This window comes from Hemicordylus capensis, chromosome 1, assembly GCF_027244095.1.
Source record: "Hemicordylus capensis ecotype Gifberg chromosome 1, rHemCap1.1.pri, whole genome shotgun sequence".
In the NCBI taxonomy this organism is placed as follows: domain Eukaryota; kingdom Metazoa; phylum Chordata; class Lepidosauria; order Squamata; family Cordylidae; genus Hemicordylus; species Hemicordylus capensis.
The window spans coordinates 77,290,783-77,310,234 of NC_069657.1; the positions used below are offsets into that span (position 1 = coordinate 77,290,783).

Below are 19,452 nucleotides of genomic sequence, written 5' to 3' on the forward strand. Positions count from 1 at the left end.
CTTGGCTCGGTTAGGATGTTGGATAACAGCTATCTTTATATGCAAATGGGATTTGCTCTCCTCCTGATTATTATTATTTTATGTATTCTTTTTATTCGTACTTTTCTGTAAAGTTTTAAATTGTATTGCTGATCTTTGATCGTTGATAGTAATAAACTAAACTAATATATAGATATGAATATTTATATACCACTCTTCAACCAAAGTTCTCAAAGCAGTTTACACACTCCCTCTCTCTCTCTCTCTCTCTCTCTCCATAAATAAGATGGTCACCTGTCCCCAAAGGGCTTACAATCCAAAAGGAAACTTAAGGTAGACACCAGTAATGGCCACTGGAGGAATGCTGTGCTGGGGTTTGATAGGGCCAGTTGCTCTGCCCCTGCTAAATATAGAAGAATCACCACTTTAAAAGGTGTATCTTTGCTCAGTTAGCAGGGAGCAATCACAAAAGTATACAAGCAGTTCTAAAAACCATGGCTTCTTTGTACAACTGGAAACTCAAAGGCAAGATGGGCATTTCCAACTATGGTTAACACAAAGAACAGGTTGCTTACCTGTAACCGGTGATCTTTCGGTGATCTGGTATAATTCACAACACGGGTTATGTGCCCGCACAGTATCCCCTACAGAAGGATTTTCAGGCTCCCCAAAGTGCTCTGTAATTCCACCCCTTTGCGTGCCGAGCGCGCTTGGAATCTAAAGCACAGCACACTTTTGCTCAGTTCTTGATTGACCGCTGTAAAGATCTTCAGCCAAATGATGAGGGATAAGTACATTAGTAGAAACATTCAATAAGCGGGGAGGTTGGATGGATATTATGAATGATACTGGATCACCAAAAGATAACCTGCTTACCTTTGTGGTAATCCAGTACTCTTCACAACATGGACAAATAACAAGCTCTCTGTAGTAGGAGGGGGACCGGAGGATATTTCTTAAAGAACTTTCTTTAGTACAGGCTGCCCAAAACTGGCCTCATCCACAACTCTGATGTCTTAAGGCATACTGTTTAACAAAACGTATGCTGGAAGACTAGATGGCAGCCTTACAGATGCCAGTAAAACCTATCCCTGATACGTGAGCAGCAGAGGTAGCCATGGCTCTGGCAGAGTGAGCTTTAACCATGTTTGGGGGCTACAGACCTTATTTCCTGTAACAAGTTTTAAAAAAAAAAAAGCTGAACAAGCCAGTTAGAAAGTCTCTGTCTAGAGATTGGTTGGCCCTTGCCTCTGACTGCAGGAAAGAGTCTTTGAGTCTCTAAAGTCTTTAATTCTGTCCATATAGAAGAGAAGTGCTCTACAGACATCAAAGGAGTAGAGAGAATGCTCCAAAGGAGTGGTAGGATTCACAAAAAAGGAAAGAAGGATAATGTTCTGGTTGACATAAAAGTCAGAAATTATTTTAGGTATTAAGGAAGTGTCTGTTATAACAACTTTATTGGGGTTGACTTTTGTGAAAGGGGAATCGATTCTCAAAGAGTTAAGTTAGAACCTTCGTACTGTGGTGATAGCAATTTAAAAAGATGTTGAAGGTAGAGGTTCAAAGAGAGCTTCTGTTAGTGTAGAGAGTACTAGAGAGAGGCTCCAACATTCAAATGGTTTTCTAATCAATGAGAAGCGATCGTTGATTCCCTTAAGAAACCTTTTCCAGTCTGTGTGAGAGAACAGTGACTGAGCATCCCAGCCTGCATGGATTGCATAAAGGACTGCCATATGAACTTTAACAGATTAATAGGAAAGGCCCAAGCATTTCAGAGAAGATATAAGAGGATTTGTATAGAGGCTTGTAAAGGATTGAAACATTTCGTCTTGTGGCAAATCTTTGGCAGACCTTTTCCATTTACAGTTGTAGTTTCGTCTTGTGGAAGCCTTCCTTTCACACAATAGGATATTGACTAGAAGTTCATCTTCCACGCAGTCAAGTTCAGGGTTTGAATCCTGTGACAGAGGACTTGACTTTTGTTCTGGGACAAAAGGTTGAAGTGTTGAGGGAGGCAATGAAGGAATCTTTGGGATAGTCCTAGCAGGAGAGGGAACCAAGTTTGCCTCAGCCACCATGGGATAGGTATGGTGCACCTTGTTTTGTGTTGAAGGATTTTGCTGAGTACCCTGGACAGTAGAGGGAAGAGGCAGAATATGTGTTTTCTCCAGGGGATCCCCCAGAGATTCCTTCCCCACTCCCACTCTTGTGCAAAATTAAAGCATCTGATGTTGGTTGCAGATGGAAAAAAGTTTAGTTGGGGAGTTCCCCAATAAAGGAAGAGATTGGAGAGCACATCTTGATTGATCTCCCATTTGTGCTGAAGGGAGGAATCTGTTTTTCTGCTCAGACTGTCCACAAAGACGTAGTTGAAGCCCTTTATGTGCATAGCCAGAGGGCTTATATGGTGACGTATACTCCAGTCCCAAGTTGGATAGCTAGGTTGCACAGGGATCTGGAGACAAACCCTCCTTGTTGATTGATGTAAGCAATGGCTGTGGTGTTATCCAAAAGCATTTGGTTTCTGAATTGTGGAAGGAAGGATTTGAGCACTAGATGAACAGCCAGGCGCTCCAGGAAATTTATATGCAGAGCTGACAGGTGATGGTTCCACAAGCCCTATGAATGGAGTGCAGCACAATGGGCACTCCATCCCTTGAGAGAGGCATCTGTTGTCATAGTAACTGTTGGAGGAGGAGGTTGAAAGGGATTGCCCATGGCAGGGTTCTCTGGAAGAGTTTGCTGTGAAGGACTTCGGCTGATGCTGGGAACTGGAATGGTTGAATGGCTTGTTTGGGGAAGAAACTTTGGTCAAGAACAGGCTGAGGCTTAGAAAGGACATTACAGAGTCAAGTAGAAAACTACCTGTCTGTGTACCCAGGAGGACTATGGAGATAATTTGATGGACCCCAGAAAATCATGGGAGTCCAGATAGATGTCACAGCCCAAAGGAGAAGGAGACCACCCAGACGTTGAGAAGGCACATGCCAGATGTCCAATGGCTGCACCCAAGATAAAAGGGAAAGACCTGAAGAGAGAACCCGAAGCACAGACCAGAAGCTGGCTTGAAAAGCAATAGCCAGAAGGAGACTATCAGGATCTGCCAGCAATCGCCCATCCCTGCCCAGTTTGGGGTATAAAATACAGCCAGACCATGACTGGACATCTTCAGCCTCCATTGAAACTCAAGAGTATACATGGGCGCTCGTCTTTGCTGTTGGTCGGCACTCTGCACGTCTCTGGACCTAGCTGTGGTTGGAAGTTGAACTTTCCAGTTTACCTGGATGCATACATCTTCCAGAAGTGAAAATGTAAGAGAGTCTTTGTTGATCAAGGTCACCAACCAGTCATCTGGGTACAGAAATACAAAAATACCTTGGGTTCTTCACTTCACTGAGTTTACTAACACTGGCAGCATAGGGAAGGCTGCAGGATGAGAGGTATCAGAAGAAGAAATGAACTAACAGACAGGGGACTTTTGGTGCTGGAGTTTTCAGTTCCAGGCCAAGAACTCTAGCCATTTCAGCTCCTTGGATTCAATAAGATTTTGTTTCCTCTGTTGGAGAATCAGATGGGTTGTTTGGAACATTTTCATCAGGCAAAGGCTCCAATGGTTTTTCTGTTTAGGCAGAATTGTCATCCGAGTCAGACGTGGAAGTATATTCATCATCTAATTTTTCTTTTTCAGGAACAGAAGATTGTTCCTGAATTGTGGCAGAAGAGATAACTTGCAGATCTGGAAAGGGAGGGTGGGCTGTATCTCTTGGGTGCTCTGTAGAAAGCTGTGGAAGGGGAGGTGGGTCTAGTAGTCTTTTAAAAGATGAAACAACCCTTAGACAAGGCTTGTGATTAAGAACTGAAAGAAGATTTCATCTCAGTTTCCATAGTTTAAATTCTTCATAGTCGTAAGGTAGTGAAGATGAAGGGGTCTTTGAAGCTCCCTATCCTTCTAATATAGCCTAGATCAAGAGCACCTGGTGAGCTCTAGTAGCCCATCCTCCTGCTATAAGAGGGGTATGGAGTGAAAGATGGTACCTTTCTTTCCAAGGGTGATTCAGGAAATAAGATGGTGAACAAGCAGTTATCATTCTAGCTGGTGAGGACGATGGTGTTTTAGGGACAGGAAGCACACCAGAAACAATATAGTCTTCAACATCGAAGCCATACAAAGAAAAACCCTTAAAGGTTGATCCAGAAGGTGTTGTGTGTGAAGATCCCAAGATTGAGTCAATGTTTTGAAGAATAGGAAATTCCTCTGACATCAACCATGTGCAACAAAATTTGAGGCCAAAATCAGGTGGTTCAAAGACATTTGAGGAAGCAAGTGGTTGTCTTCCTAATTCTTACACGGGCTCAGTTGGCATCACTGTCGATACTGATGATGTCAAGGTTTGTTTTGCAGAGGGAGCAGCCATCACAGTCGACATTGAGCTTGTTGCTGGAGTTGTTGTTGGTATTAATGCCGTAATATGCGATATTGAAGAGATTGGGGAAATTGGTAGAACCAACCTCAATTATCTCTGGTGAAGAAGAGAGAATCGAGATTGAACCACAGAAGATGAGGGGGTTTGCTCCCTGTGCGGCACAGGTGATGTCAAAATCTAAGGTGGTAGCTGAACTGACACTGACTGAGTTGCATGCTTCTCTTTCGGAACCATCGGTTTTGTCCTATGGAGGGATTTCAACATCAAAGTTGATGATGTCTGTGTTGACATAGTCTTCCAATGTTTAGAATAGGCTGCAGAGTCATCCTCATGGTGTGTCCGCTTCTTGTGGTGTCTTTGATGTCCGTCCTTGGACATCATAAGGTTTTAAAAAACATATCTTTAGTGGTATTAGCTGGAGAAGTTGCCAATACCGACTGCAACTTAGGTTGTTGATGGTCGGACCTTGTCAACGTTGATGATAACAGGGACAGCGGCATCGGGGTCAGATGGTGTAATGCTTGTTCATACAAAGCAGCCCTTAAACCAAATTCCCTGCTTTTTCTGGTTTGCTTTGAAAAGGATAAGCAAATTTTGCCAGTTCGGACAATATGGCTTTCTCCGAGTCAAAGCAAGCAGAGATAGTGTTTGTCAGACGAGGGGAATGTCCCACAGCATGAAAAACACCTCAGTACAAATACTGAAAAAGCCAATCCAGATCATAAGGCAAAGATTAAAGTTAAGGTAAACCGAGTAGAAGAAAGCGTAGAATCTAAACCGTGAAACTTCATTACTTTCAGGAACCAAGCACGGCTGAGGAGTGAATCCTGAGGGAAGCACATGCAACGGTGGTTGAGAAGGAACTGAGCAAAATGGTGCTCAGCCACCAAAGATATCGAGTGCACTTGGCACACTAAGGGCGAAGCTATGAAGTGCTTGAAAATCTTTCTGTGGGGGCTACTGCACAGGCACATAACCCACATTGTGATGGATACCAGACCACCACAAAGATCTATAATTTAACTTTACAACTGAATCCACAGTCTAGCTATTCTTGCCTAAAAGCCAAGATTGTTTAAAACAAAAACTCTATCTTTTGAAGGAATACACTATTAAGCAGGATGATTAGATGTTCACGGAACACTCAAAATCAGCTTGCTGTCATTCTAGTCTTAAATTTCTGGGCTCATAGAATTCTGAAGTATGGGTACATTGTGATTTACCAGATTGTACAGAGATGATGCATTTTTAGAAAATTTTCTAAGGTTTAAACAACACAAAATCTTACTGAAATGTGAAATGTTTCTGAACTATATAAACACAACACTTCTGAAAATTTCAACTCTGAAATACATTAAGTATTTTGCTACTTCAATATTACTACTCAAACAGCAAACTGGTCAACATTCATAAATAGTATAAGAGGTGCTTCAAACTTACCACTGAATTTCTAAGTTTTTCAGGTAATGGGTCTTTAACTTCAGACAGTGGATCCTCTGGATTTTTGTCTTCTGGAGTAGGAAAAATTTTTGATTGCACTAAAGAGCTAAAAACAGAAAGAAAATGTTTTCTTTGTAAAGACTGTGCACTGATTTGAGTCTAACAGAAACAGCGGATTAATTTTGTGTTAGCAGCAAACACACAAAATTGTCAATGTTTGTTTGCCCTTTAATCTCCTTGCCATGTCACATCACAAAAAGTGTCCCTCTAGTTGCCTGTGACATTTACAAAGCAACAGTCTTCAGTATACTTACAACTGCAATCTATGTGTTAGCTGTGGAGAGAATGCCATTTTGCTAGTGATAAGATCTCTGATTGCTGGGAAAGTGATATTGCTGCAGTGGTGTGCCCATTATGGTATGATGCCACTTGGTAAATGGCTATTTGTATCCATTCAAAGGCTCACTCAAATTAATTCTTAAAGGGAATGGATACAGTGAAACAAGTGTATTTCAACACAACTTTTGCTATAGTGGTATTAAGACATGAAGATATTAAATTCTGGCTTTTTACTCTGACCTTCTCAAAACTGATCGCTTCAAACACAAATCTTGGATCTTTACTGGTTCCTGGACACATTGTATAATCTGAGGCGCTCGTCTCCCTAGCCTGATTAATGGAACTATTTACAGTTTCAACTTCTGAGAAGCATCTCGCTCCAAGATCACTGGGCACAGAACAAGAGGAATCCCCTCCTCCTACAGAGAGGTTCTTGCAATACTACATGGCAAGGAACCTGGGAATCTTAAGCAAGAGGAGAGATGACCACAGGTCCCATATGCACTATTGATTTTGAATCCTATTCTGTACTATAAGCATGTTGAGAGGGCATTTCCCACGAACATATTGCAGCCTGGTTTTAGGCTTTATTCTGAACAACTTTTTTCATCTACTTTTTTCTGCCAATGAGCCTAACAGACTTCTATGTAACATACAAATAGGTAGTTACCACTCACAAAAGCACAGAAGGATCACTACTTTGTCTGCTGAGATGATAGGATATTGCGACTAGCATACCACAGAATACTGAAAAGAGTACTGGAATATGTTGACCATCCCAAGAATCCTGTGGATAAATAAATATGACATCACCAATAAATTACTACAGCCATTTTATGGAAGAAAAAATATTCATCCTTAAGATTACAAAATCAAAGATCCTATATCTTTCTATGTTCGATAAAGAGCCTCAATATTAGGATATCATCATGTTGATTTATGAACGCTTTAAAAAAAAAGATAACTGTTTTAACCCACTACGGACAAACTGGATCCAGAGGTCAGCTTACAAATGTCACTTAAATACATATTTAAATACTCACAATACAGTACAACAAATTAATGGTCAGAGAACAGTCAAAACCTAAGCAAAAGCCCTGGAAGCTCTCTGAAAAAGGACCATGTTGAATAAACATCTACTACTCCCAAGGGTCTTGCTGGTGTCTACCTTATGTTTATTTTTAGACTGTAAGCCCTTTGGAGACAGGGCACTATCTTATTTATTTTTCTGCATAAGCATGGTGTAGTGGTCAGAGGGTTGGACTAGGACCAGGGAGATCTGAATTCAAAGCCCTGTTAACCCATGAAACTCACTGGGTGACTCTGGGCCAGTCACTTCTCTCTCAGCCTAACCTACCTCACAGGGTTGTTGTGAAGATCAAGATAGCCCATGTACACTGCCCTGGGCTCCTTAGAGGAAGAGCGTGATATAAATACGAAAAATATACAAAACCGCTTTGAGAACTTCTTGTTGAAAAGCAGTAGATAAATATTTGCTGCTCCCATCATCAAAATCATCAACTAGAAAGATCAAGAATGACTTGGAAATATTTTTAAATTACGCCAGAGAAACAGGATATAGGTTTTACAAGCTACCACATTTATTCAATATTTAAGCATCACAGAGCTTTGAGTCAAATGAAAATACTCTACCTACCTATAAATCACATAAAGCAAAACCAGAGTGAAGTTGCTGCAGCTGCTGGGACAACTAATTTAGTAAAATTAAAAAGCAAGACTTTTAAAAGGAAAGCTACCTACTTATTTACCACTTGATGCTCTTACATGTATACAACCAGCTGTAACTATTATACAGTTACAGAACAGTTTATAGAACAGAACAGTTCTATATATTTCTATACAACTATATAGTTCTATACAGAGGTGCTCTTAGCCCTGGACTTCGAGGCCAAAGTCCAGGGCCTCCACAGCCCCTGCGGGCCCCCAAATCCTCTTTAGTCTGTTCCAGGTGGTGTGGTTGCCTGGCAGAGAATGATGATGCTTGATTTGCGGGGGGGGGGGGGGGCTCCAAAGGCCTTTAGGTCCAGGTTCCAAAATTACCTAGGTGCACCTCTGGTTCTATATAACTATACAGAACTGTTCTATATACAGTTCTATATAACTGACTAACAGCATACCACAACTATTATAAGGTCAAAATGACAACTTTTAATGCCCATTTTCCAAAGTGATGGGAAGTAAAGAAACAAGCTTAAATCTAGAAAGCAAAAATATAGCACCAGTGGCTCTACTCACCTTTAGGGCGCCATAACACAATCCATACAATAATGCTACTGCCACAATACTACAGATAAAACTGTAAAGTGCTGCAAGCAGGCTTGTAGTGGCTAGAGAATAAGGGGGGGGGGGGATACAAAGATTTATTACAAAAACCCCTGACTGTGGAATAAGTCTTATTCACACTGTAAAAATTAATCATTTCTCACTCAGATTTTTATTGTCATGTATAACTCTATGGGGATGCTAACTCTGAACATGAACGTCCAACAGCAAACTCTTGACAAGCTCTTAGAAGCAAACTGGCCGACATCCTAACCACAAAGCACTGGTACTCCATGAGATGTGCCTGTACTGTGGAGAGAAGATAGATTATCTCAGCACTGGCACTTTCGCAGGGAAGTGAATTTAAATGACCTCTTCCTTCCCCTGAAAGCCCTCAATACCACTCCAAAAAATGTCCCTCAGGGATATATTTTCAGGTGCAACAGAAGATCTCTGGGGAAAGGGTAGGTTATGGAAAATCGCACACACGAGCACCAATGCTGAGTTAGTCTGGAACTCATCCATAGTACCAGCACATCTCACAGAGTAGTACAAGTGCGTAATTAGATTGTTACCACTATCTTTGGGAATTACTTGATTCTACCAACAAACTATCCTTTTACTGTAAAAGTTAATTTAAAAAGAGATGTTAGGGATGTGCACTTTTCTGGAGCGCTGAACTGGTTCAAAACTCCAGTTTTTAGCCAGTTCAGAGGTGGGGGTGGTCCTTTAAGGGGTAGGAAGGCTGCCCTTACCTGACCCCACAGCTTTCCCCTGCCAATGCTCTCCTGAAAAGCGTTGGTGCGGGGCTGCAGCATACCTCCTTGCAGCCCCGGTGAACATCAGCATGCAAATGGCCAATGTGCATGCGCACAAAACCAGGGCTATAAAGTGGCACTCTGCAGCCCTGCACTAACACTTTTGGAGAGAGCGCTGGCGTGGGGGGGGGGAGCAGGGGGCAGATAAGGGCACCCTTGCTGCCCCTTAATGGGACACCCCCCACCTCTCGGGATTGCATGAACCAACTCGTGTACATCCCTAAGAGATGTTTCCCCCAGTGAACCTGAAATAAGTTTATCAAGCAAGTCAAGCACATTTCTAGACAATTTATAACACACATAGCACCATTTGTTTACTCTGTGGGATGGAATAGAAAAACACTGTGAACACTTTCTGGATAGTACTGTGCTACACTGAATAACAGATAACACTATTCTCAAGGGCAGTAAAGCTTATTTTCAGCCCCTACCCACCTACCCTCTCAAAAAACTACAGGTTTTGCTTTCAGAACTTAACTGCTTTCTCTCCCGCTCAATATAGTTTGCCATTAAACCAGAATTGGCAAACTAGGGTTTGCAGTTGATCAAATCCTGGTTTATAATCCTAGATTGCAGGGCAAGTGTAAACCATAGTTTGATGGTTTGGATAGAACATCAATCTATGGTTTGCTGCATACCAGAAAAGGAAGGAGATGGAAGAAGAGGGAGTGCATAAGCCTGAAACTCATTGGCACTTCTTTTGAATATTTGCCTCTGGGTGGGTTCGTTTCAGCACCCGTCCAAAAGCTGGATATCGAGCAACTGCCACAGATGAGGATTTCCACAATGACCAGCAAATGTTGAAATGTAGTAGTACTACACTTTTGATAGATACTTAGGTAAACCCTCACACTACTTTTTCCAAACTGAGCTGAAAGCGGATTTTTAAAACAGTTATCTATAAAGTGAAGAAGCTCAGCTTACCATTGCCACCAAAGACATGAATATCTAGCTGTTCACAGAGGTACATCACAAATGTGTTCACCTGAGGCAGAAGACCAATGAAGAACACTATTGGGAAACATAGTGTAAACACTACAGGGGAAAAATGATAGGAAAAAGCATAAAGTACTTATCGAGCAATTGGCAGTTCCTTCATTATTAACTATGGAGAACAAAACTGTTCCTTCACAAATTACAGATGAACCAATTCTACACAGCTACCATACCTTTATTTTCAAGCTGTTGCCAATACTACTTAACACAGATAAAATTAGGCAAAGTGTACAGGAATTCAATGCATCTTTTAAGATCACCCTTCTATTGTTTATTTCTTTAGAATATTTATACTCCCAGGCTTCAGTTACACAGCTCCAAGGATGTCTGAAGGTAAAGTGTGCTGTCAAGTTGATTTCGACTCCTGGCGCCCATGGAGCCCTGTGGTTTTCTTTGGTAGAATACAGGAGGGGTTCACCATTGAGCAGTAGGAGATGATGCCTTTCAGCATCTTCCTATATCGCTGTTGCCCAATACAGGTGTTTCCCATAGTCTGGGAAACATACCAGCGGTGATTTGAACCAGCAACCTTCTGCTTGTAAGTCAAGCATTTCGCCTACCATAGCAAAAATTTCTAACTGGCTTCAGATAAGCTACTGTATGGAATGTCAGAGCAAGAGGAAGCCCTTGCTCTTCTTTCCTCTTCACCTCAACCAGATACATTCAACAGAAAAGTGCACATGCTAGAGAGGGCTGAGATGGAGGCAGACTGAGAAGGTTACGAGGAGTTAAGTTGGGATTGGGAGAGTTAGACAGAAGGTTGAGGCACCAAGGGAAACAATTACTATCATAGTTGATGAAGTTATTAGAAGAAGGTAACAGAAGAGTCCTCATGGAAGAGATGCACTGGTGGTGGGGGGACACACATATTGCTGCATATAGCTCTGCAGGCAAAACTGGTCCCAAAACTGGCATGAATTGGTAGCTCCCTGGCTGTTGCCCTCAATTCCATTATAAGTCACCCACTAATTTTGAGGTGGACAATGGAAGCACTAGCTGAGCACTGTTTTCCAGTATGAGGTGCCTAACAGAAGCGGTTATAGCACATGAGCTGAGAGGTGCACCCCAAGATTGTATGTACTTCTGCAGAGTACACTGGGATGCAACTAACTAATGGCACAACAAAGTAGTTCATCAAGATATGAAGATGCTTTGAGTACCCAGAATGTTGGGGGCAATATGCTAAATCATTGTAAACCGCTTAGAGAGCTTTGGCTATAGAGCGGTATATAAATGTAAGTGCTATTGCTATTGCTATTGCTATTGCTATCTGCTTCCACTGGCTCTTCTCTAATGGATCATCCAAATTGGTCCCCCTTCAATGAATTTAGACTTGCTGATTCTCCTCCTATGGATCCCCCAAGTTTATTCATAAGAACATAAAAACAGCCCTGCTGGATCAGGCCCAAGGCCCATCTAGTCCAGCATCCTGTTTCACACAGTGGCCGACCAGATGCCACAGGAAGCCTACAGCAGAAGTTGAGGGCATGCCCTCTCTCCTGCTGTTACTCACCTGCAACTGGTACTCAGAGGCAGCCTACTGAGGCTTGAGGTGGCCTATAGGCCTCTCACTAGTAGCTGTTGATAGACCTCTCCTCCATGAAGTTATCCAAACCCTTCTTAAAGCCATTCAGGTTGTTGGCTGTCACCACATCTTGTGGCAGAGAATTCCACAAGTTGATTATGCGTTGTGTGAAAAAGTACCCTTGTTTGCTGGTCCTAAATGTCCTGGCAATCAATTTCATGGGATGAACCCTGGTTCTAGTGTTATGGGAGAGGGAGAAGAATTTCTCTCTATCACTTTCTCTACTCCATGCATGATTTTATAGACCTCTATCATGTCTCCCCACAGTCGTCTTTTTTCTAAACTAAAAAGCCCCAGGTGTTGTAGTCTTGCCTCATAAGAAAGGTGATCTAGGCCCCTGATCATCTTGGTTGCCCTCTTTTGCACCTTTTCCAGTTCTGCATTGTCCTTTCTTAGATGTGGTGACTAGAATTGTACGCAGTACTCCAGGTGTGGCCGCACTACAGTTTTGTATAAGGGAATTATAATATTAGCAATTTTATTTTCAATCCCCTTCCTAATGATCTCTAGCATGGAATTGGCCTTTTTCACAGCTGCTACATATTGAGTTGACACTTTCAATGAGCTGTCCCCTACGACTCCAAGATCCCTCTCCTGGTCAGTCACTGACAGCTCAAATCCCATCTGCATATACTTTAAGTTGGGGGTTTTCGTCCCAATGTGCATCACTCTACAAACTTGTGCACCCACAACGTTCACCCAAACTCTAATAATGCAACCAGTTTGGGGCATTTACATCTAATTATCATTTGGTCTCCGATTACAATGACACTTTAAGTCAGAAAGAAGGGAATAGGTTCCATTTATTCTTAGTACTTCTATTAAAGAACAGAAGCCGAAGTTGTTACCATTATGTGGAAACAAGCAATCCTTTAATATGAGTACTATCCAGTTTAGGGAAAAGCTTACATATGGAAAAGCTACTCACCTATAATTAAATCCCTTGCTGAAAGCAGCAAGACTGGATTAGTGAAAGCCATTCCATATAATTGGAGTCTAGCTGTCAAGGTGCTCTTGCTACCATAGTCCAACAGCCAAATGAGACCACAGCATATACAGAAATAAACAGGCCTGCTATAGGCTATGATTCGGTTGTGACCCTGAAATACAACATATGTTACTGAAAGTTGAAAGTTATAGTTCTTTTTTCCTCCAAGGAAATCAATTATACATGACAGTTCACATGAAATGTTCAGTGTGCTGATTTTATTAATCTATTCCACTACTTTCAAGCTGTGTCAGCCTCTTGACACTAGAGTATGAGATTTATCCTTTCTAGACCAAGGAAAGCTAATTCTGACTCCTCATTAAGTCAGTACATAGTCATATTTTAATTCAGTTTCACAGCTACACATAATATACATCTTATCATCAAGATCCAAGAAACATCCATTCTTACTTTGGACACTTCCAACTAATACTTTGTGTAACCATTTAGGTTTCTTTGCAGTTTCTACTAAATCATCATGCACAAAGTACTTTAAATATCTATATCTATATCTATAACCTTTTTTGTTATCAGGCCTAGGACACTATTAAGACAGTTTTCATTGCAATTCAAACACAATTTCATACCATTTCCTCATATTCTATGTTAATCACTTTAACAACTTCTTGGTTAGAACTCCATCATCACAATTAGTACCGTTTTATGAACCTTACATACTTCATTTAAAAATGATATGTATTATACTTTTAGGATGACAACAGGCCCCCTGCATTTCCCCCTCTCTTCCCACAATCAAAAGTACTGAAATATAAAGTACAGTGCAATAGCAGAAACCTCCTTATGCTCTTTAGATTACTGAAAATTCAATACAGAATGACTTACATGTCGAGGTGAAGAAGAATCTGGTTGGACACTCTGAAAAATGAACAGGCAAGACAGAAGTGCAATATTATTTACAGTTTTATATCTTTGGAGTACACAGTGCTAGAGGGTGCGATCCATGGGACTTCTATGCCCAAATAAAGTTTTCCTAGGCCCCACTTTTCTGTTAATAGCCCTCACATGTGACAAAAGAGTTGGGGAAATCTCTGAAGAGCTTATGATGTAGTGTGAGGTGCTGCAGTCGAAAGTGGGAATAAAAACAAATCTAGTGCACACACTGAAGTTTTTAGTGCACCTTTTGAAGCAAATCAAAGCATTAATATAAATAAGCAAAAAAATTAATTGCCTTTAAAAATACAAACATTTCAATTAAACAATTAAGCTAGCCAATCACACACACATACCCATATCCTTTAAACCCAGCTTTAAAAGGAACTAGCACAAAAGGTCATTACTCCAGTCCTGATTTCATGGTATTTCCCAACTCTAAAGGGCCTATTTCATCTCCAAGTGATTTTGCTTCATGAATCAAAGGATCTCAAAGCATAGCTTCTTCCAAAAACCTAACAGGAGAGGAGGATCAAACCAATTTTAAAAGGGGTCACAATCCTTACAGTAATTTAGATGGCTGAAGTTATACATACATTCTCTAATGTTAAAAAAAAAAAAATTGGCCTGAGGAACTGTGTTTGCTAGCTTTTGCCTTCTGTTAGGAAACTATACCTATGGAGAGTCTTTAAAAAATGGAGGCTCTCATTCTGGCATGAGATCCTTTGATTCATGAAGCAAAATCACTTTGATTCATGAAGCAAAATCACATTCTGGCTTTGAGATCCTTTGATTCATGAAGCAAAATCACTTGAACAGTTCTCACTGTCTTGTGCTTTGGATGAGTCATCACTTTACGTTTTCTAAAACACATGCCATGGTAAGTTATTTTGGAACATTTCAGAGGGCTTTTATTAACCAAAGTAAATAAATCTGCACAAAGAACTGAAGGGTAAAAGGAAACCAAGAAAAATTCTCAATAGAGAAGCAGTATTTCAAGTTGTTCCTTAGGTTTCAATATATTACACTAGTAAGCTAAAGAAAAGAGAAAAAGACCCGCAAGTTTTGATAATATATCCACTATTTAGAACATACACCCCCACTTTTACAGGGACTACCAAGCATGACAAATCATTTATGGGAAAAATATTCAATAGTGCATTCACATTAAAAACTGATGAGGACAAAGTTACCTTCAGTAAGGAATACTGGCAGCTGGCAATTACCAGGCAAAATTGGAAGACCCAGATATCCTTGAAAAACCCTTCTATAAGTAGTACAGAACCCAGAAAAGCCACTTGGATTGCTAGAATGACAGCTAACACATTTTCCAGAATCTCACGATTCCTATTAAGGAAGAACAGTATGTGTTATTGAGTAGCTAAATAGGCTTGTATAGCAAGAATAAAAGATGCAGAAAAAGAAGAAAGTGAAATGCAAAATCTACATTATCAGTCTTCAAAGTTTGAGAATGGCTTTGTTTAATCTCTATATTCAAATATTGCTTCATGCAAATTTCATATGAAGTCAACCATAATTTATGCTTCATATAGACTGTGAAATCAGAGTCACAAGGAGAGAGCCATAAGACAGGATAATCTCCCATTATCCTGAACAAAATCTAGATCATTGTATGCCTCTAGAAGGGAAAGAGAATTCTAGAAAATTCCTGCAGAGCACTCAGCTTTTTCATAATTAAGATAAAATGTTACCAAGGGGAAGGTAGGTCAGATGACCAACCATCACAGACAAGACAGGATTGTGAACATGGTCCAAAGCCCACATGCTCCTTCCTCCCCCTGCCCTTTACCTCTTTGGCTCTATTGTGGAGCTCGCAGTCATGGTTTAACTCTAGCTTAATGTTAAGCTAACTTTAAAATGGTTTTGCACAAGACATGCAGCTGTGGTTTAAACAAACCAGAATCCAAGACAGCACGCACTGAGGAGTGTGCATGCAGGCTTGTTTGTCTTTGAGCTACATTCACAATCCTAACTATCGCTACCAGATCATCTGAACCGGCTCAGTGTGCTGAACTTTCAAGCACAACAGTGGTAGCTTAATGGATGTCCACATGGCATTAAGAACAGCCCTATTGGATCAGGCCCAAGGCCTATCCAGTCCAGCATCCTGTTTCAAACATTGGCAACCAGATGCTTCTGAGAAGCCCATAGGCAAGAGCTGAGGGCATGCTCTCTCTCTTGCTGTTCCTCCCCTGCAACTGGTATTCAGAGGCATCTTGTCTCTGAGGCTGGAGGTAGCCTATAGCCACCAACCTGGTAGCCACTGACAGACCTGTCATCCGTGAATTTGTCTAAGCCCCTTTTAAAACCATCCAAGCTAGTGGCCAGCACCATGTCCCGTGTCAGAGAATTCCATAGATTAATTACGTGCTGTGTGAAAAAGTACTTTCTTTGTTGGTTCTAAAATTCCCGGTCTTCAGTTTCATGAAGATTATGTCATTCACGGTGCACTATGCACATTTCCTCAGAACCAATGTGTTTTACCAATGCCAATTCAGTCACTATGGGTAAAACACACAACTCATTTTGGTCCCATATTACATCAAACACAACTACTTATATACTGCTTTTCAACAAAACTTTCCGAATCAGTTTACATAGAGAAATAATAAATAAATAAGATGACTTATTACAAAAAGCTTCTGAATACTATTTTGCACAGTGTTATTGTGCTGACTTTGATAAGTTCAGACCAGCAATAAGGCAAGGGTGTGTTATAGTGTGAATGTGTGAGTGAGTGTGTGTGTGTGTGTGTGTGTGTGTGTGTGTGTGTGTGTGTGTGTGTGAGAGAGAGAGAGAGAGAGAGAGAGAGAGAGAGAGAGAGAGAGAGAGAGAGAGAGGAGAGCTTTTGTAAAAGTAGAGCAGACAGGAAGTAAGTAAAAATCTACCTTAGTAGTGGCCACGGCTCTCTGCCAGCCTCCCCAAGTAGCCTGGGTCAGTTCAGGCCTCTGCGCAGACATGGAGGTCACTAATATGGCCTCCACTCATGCGCATGGTCACACAAGTGTTCTTGGCGCATGTGTGGAGGCCATTTAATGACTTCCACACCTGCAGCTACCGAAGCTCGAACTGGCCTGGGCTACTCAGAGGGAAATAAGTGGAGGCAGGGAGCTGCCACTACCCCTGCAGCTGCCGGCACTTCTAAGGTACATTTTTACTTCCCTCCCAACCACTCTATTTTTATGGAAGCCCCCTGGTAAAGGGGTATCTGAGTTGGCTTGGGTCAAACTGGGTCCGGTTCGATTTGATCTTGGCTCAAATTTGAATCGGCTCAGCTTGAAGGAGTCTGTTTGAACTGTACTGGGCTCAGTTCAAACCAAACCCGCCGAGCTGAACCAGTTCGAATTTGAGCACACCCCTAATAGTGACTTGTGTTCAAGACAGCAATCTTCTCAAGGTGCCATTCTAGGACCACCCAAAGCTTTGCAGATTAATTTTACCTTGGTATCTCTGTACTGTACCTGAACATGATTAAATGGGGTTTGTATTACAATTAGTTCATTATATTGTAATTGCGTTTGATCAGCATGCACACATAGGATCTCACCTGTCAAATAAAGCCAAGAGAGTTAGCCTATCAAAATTGATGCCAATCCAGATCTTGGGTAAGATCCAAAAGCGGTAATAGTGTTTGACTTTTTGGGCTGCTTCCTCTTGAGGTTGCAGATGGTCCTGCAGATCAGGGCTTAGGTCAATGTCTTGATGTTCCAGATCATCTGTATGTATGGTCAACAGCTCGTTCAGCCTGATCTGGGGGAGGGAAAGCTACAATAAAGTCAATAATAAGTTGCTTTCACATTTTACTACTTAAGCCTATCAACTACGGCTTCGAAGCACATAAACGTTAAAAAAATAATCAGCTGCAGGAACTACTCCTTTGGGCTCTCACCCTCTTACAAGATTTGTGAGCACTGGGAGAGGGAGGCATGCTGTAGTGAAGGAAGGCTTAAACGGCAGCTGCCTGAAACTACATGCCCAAGAGGAGGCCCTGGGTGCACTGCAAAGCCTAGGCTGTATCTGCGTTGGCTGGTTGCTTCTAACAAGCAAAGCACTGATCCCTTACAAAGGTCAGACACACTGCATGACAGTGCATACCAGGCTCTGCTTCCCAGCTAGAGTTATCCCATCCACTCTGCAACATCAATTTCTCCAAAGTATTTCAGTTGATGAGGTGAGCTCCTAGGAAGACAAAGACTTTACAAGGCTATAATAAAGTCTTAAGTATGGACAGGAAAATAATCCATTCCATGAACTGAGCAGGGCATGGCCATCCCTTTCCCATCTCCTGGAGGGCAGCTGTATTATGTTCACCACATTAAAACACTTAAGGCCCTACATTTTTAAAGAGTAAAATGGCAATTTGTGGCACTCTAGTCACTTGCAGGAATGAAACTTTGGCATTCTATAGCTGCTGACTGTTTGAACTACCACGTTCTATCCTATGCCCATTTAATAGGTACAATTAAGTACTCTGTCACAATTAGACAGAATCTGCCATTTGATTGTGTGCAACAGATAAGGAGCAAATGCAAAAAAACTTACTAAATCATGTGGATAAAAACGAACTGAGGTAGAACTTGATACATGAGAGTCCGTGTCACTATAACAACAAGAAGATGACTTTAGTGTGGTATCTTACTGTGCTCTCACTCAAATCCCTTTTCTAGCTCTCTGTAGTTTCTAGGATATTTTCTCAATGCAAACAAAGTTGCTACAGGAAAGGCAGCCTTCCAAAGAATACTACTGTACAATTTGCTTGACAGGCCAATACACCCCACTGGCCCAATACACTGCTTTTGAAAATAGAGGAACTCAGGAAAACAAATATCAGTTTTGGTAATGTTTCCCCTTCTTTCAAGGAACTAAAAAAGCCACCTTAAGAGTTAAATCTCTGTCTTTTTTAGGTCTTTGTTGTATCAACATTCCTCACTGGGAGGCTTGAGGATGAAGTCCAATGCTATGTATGTCAATGCCTAACATTTGATCACCTTAAAAAATAGCTAAAAACACACCAGTTATGAATACAGAATCCCTTGTTGTTTACTCCCAACTAGATGTTTGATGTTATAAATAACCATTTATCATTATTATCAATGTGCCTTCCAATAACATTTTACTTCATTTGAGCCTATCTACAGGTCAAGTTTATTATCCAGTCCAAAGTAGATCTAATATCTGGTGTCAAATATGTGACAGCATTTTCTTTATCTGCATTGAATAGTCTTAGAAATTTGAAGCTATTGGGCGAGAGAGGTTATTGATTAAGAGATATTATCAGAAAGGCAACATCTTTTGGGGTAGCCAGACCCAAAGCCAGTTCTAGCTAATATATGCTATACGTTTTATACCTTAGTCCCAACTTAAGTTTTTCATACCATCTCCTTAACAAGATACTTTCTGGCAAATTCCCCCATTTCAAGGTTTAACTCTTCGCTGTCAGGCAGAATTGAAGAGATTTGGCTGAGAATATGGTGTCATCCCCAAGTGGCTCTTAACAACAAGGGTGAACATAGGGGGAAGCTTGAGGAGTCATTTACCATTGGGGTTAGGGGTGGGCGAGAAGACAAGACAGTTTTAGCCAGGGTTTAAAAAATTGGGGTGAGCCAGGTAAAAAAAGAGAGGGGACTCCTCAAATACTTGAGGGGGGGATCTGCACCCCTGCTTAAGAAGCCCTAACTCAAACAATAA

General features: G+C 41.3%; 1 protein-coding gene across 6 annotated transcripts in view; it reads right to left on the reverse strand.

Moving 5' to 3' along the window:
• PCNX1 (pecanex 1) overlaps positions 1-19,452 on the reverse strand; it is a 136,325-nt gene that overhangs the window by 37,091 nt on the left and 79,782 nt on the right. For 3 of the 6 annotated variants that reach the window (XM_053312790.1, XM_053312780.1, XM_053312806.1), the window contains 9 exons: positions 18,307-18,364; positions 17,312-17,529; positions 14,937-15,090; positions 13,696-13,728; positions 12,793-12,964; positions 10,208-10,318; positions 8,439-8,530; positions 6,860-6,969; positions 5,844-5,949 (listed from right to left, as the gene is read on the reverse strand). In XM_053312790.1, coding sequence (XP_053168765.1) covers positions 5,844-5,949; positions 6,860-6,969; positions 8,439-8,530; positions 10,208-10,318; positions 12,793-12,964; positions 13,696-13,728; positions 14,937-15,090; positions 17,312-17,529; positions 18,307-18,364 — 1,054 coding nt within the window. The remainder of the gene's footprint in view (positions 1-5,843; positions 5,950-6,859; positions 6,970-8,438; positions 8,531-10,207; positions 10,319-12,792; positions 12,965-13,695; positions 13,729-14,936; positions 15,091-17,311; positions 17,530-18,306; positions 18,365-19,452) is intronic. The other 3 variants (XM_053312795.1, XM_053312817.1, XM_053312805.1) reach the window with 2 other exon arrangements.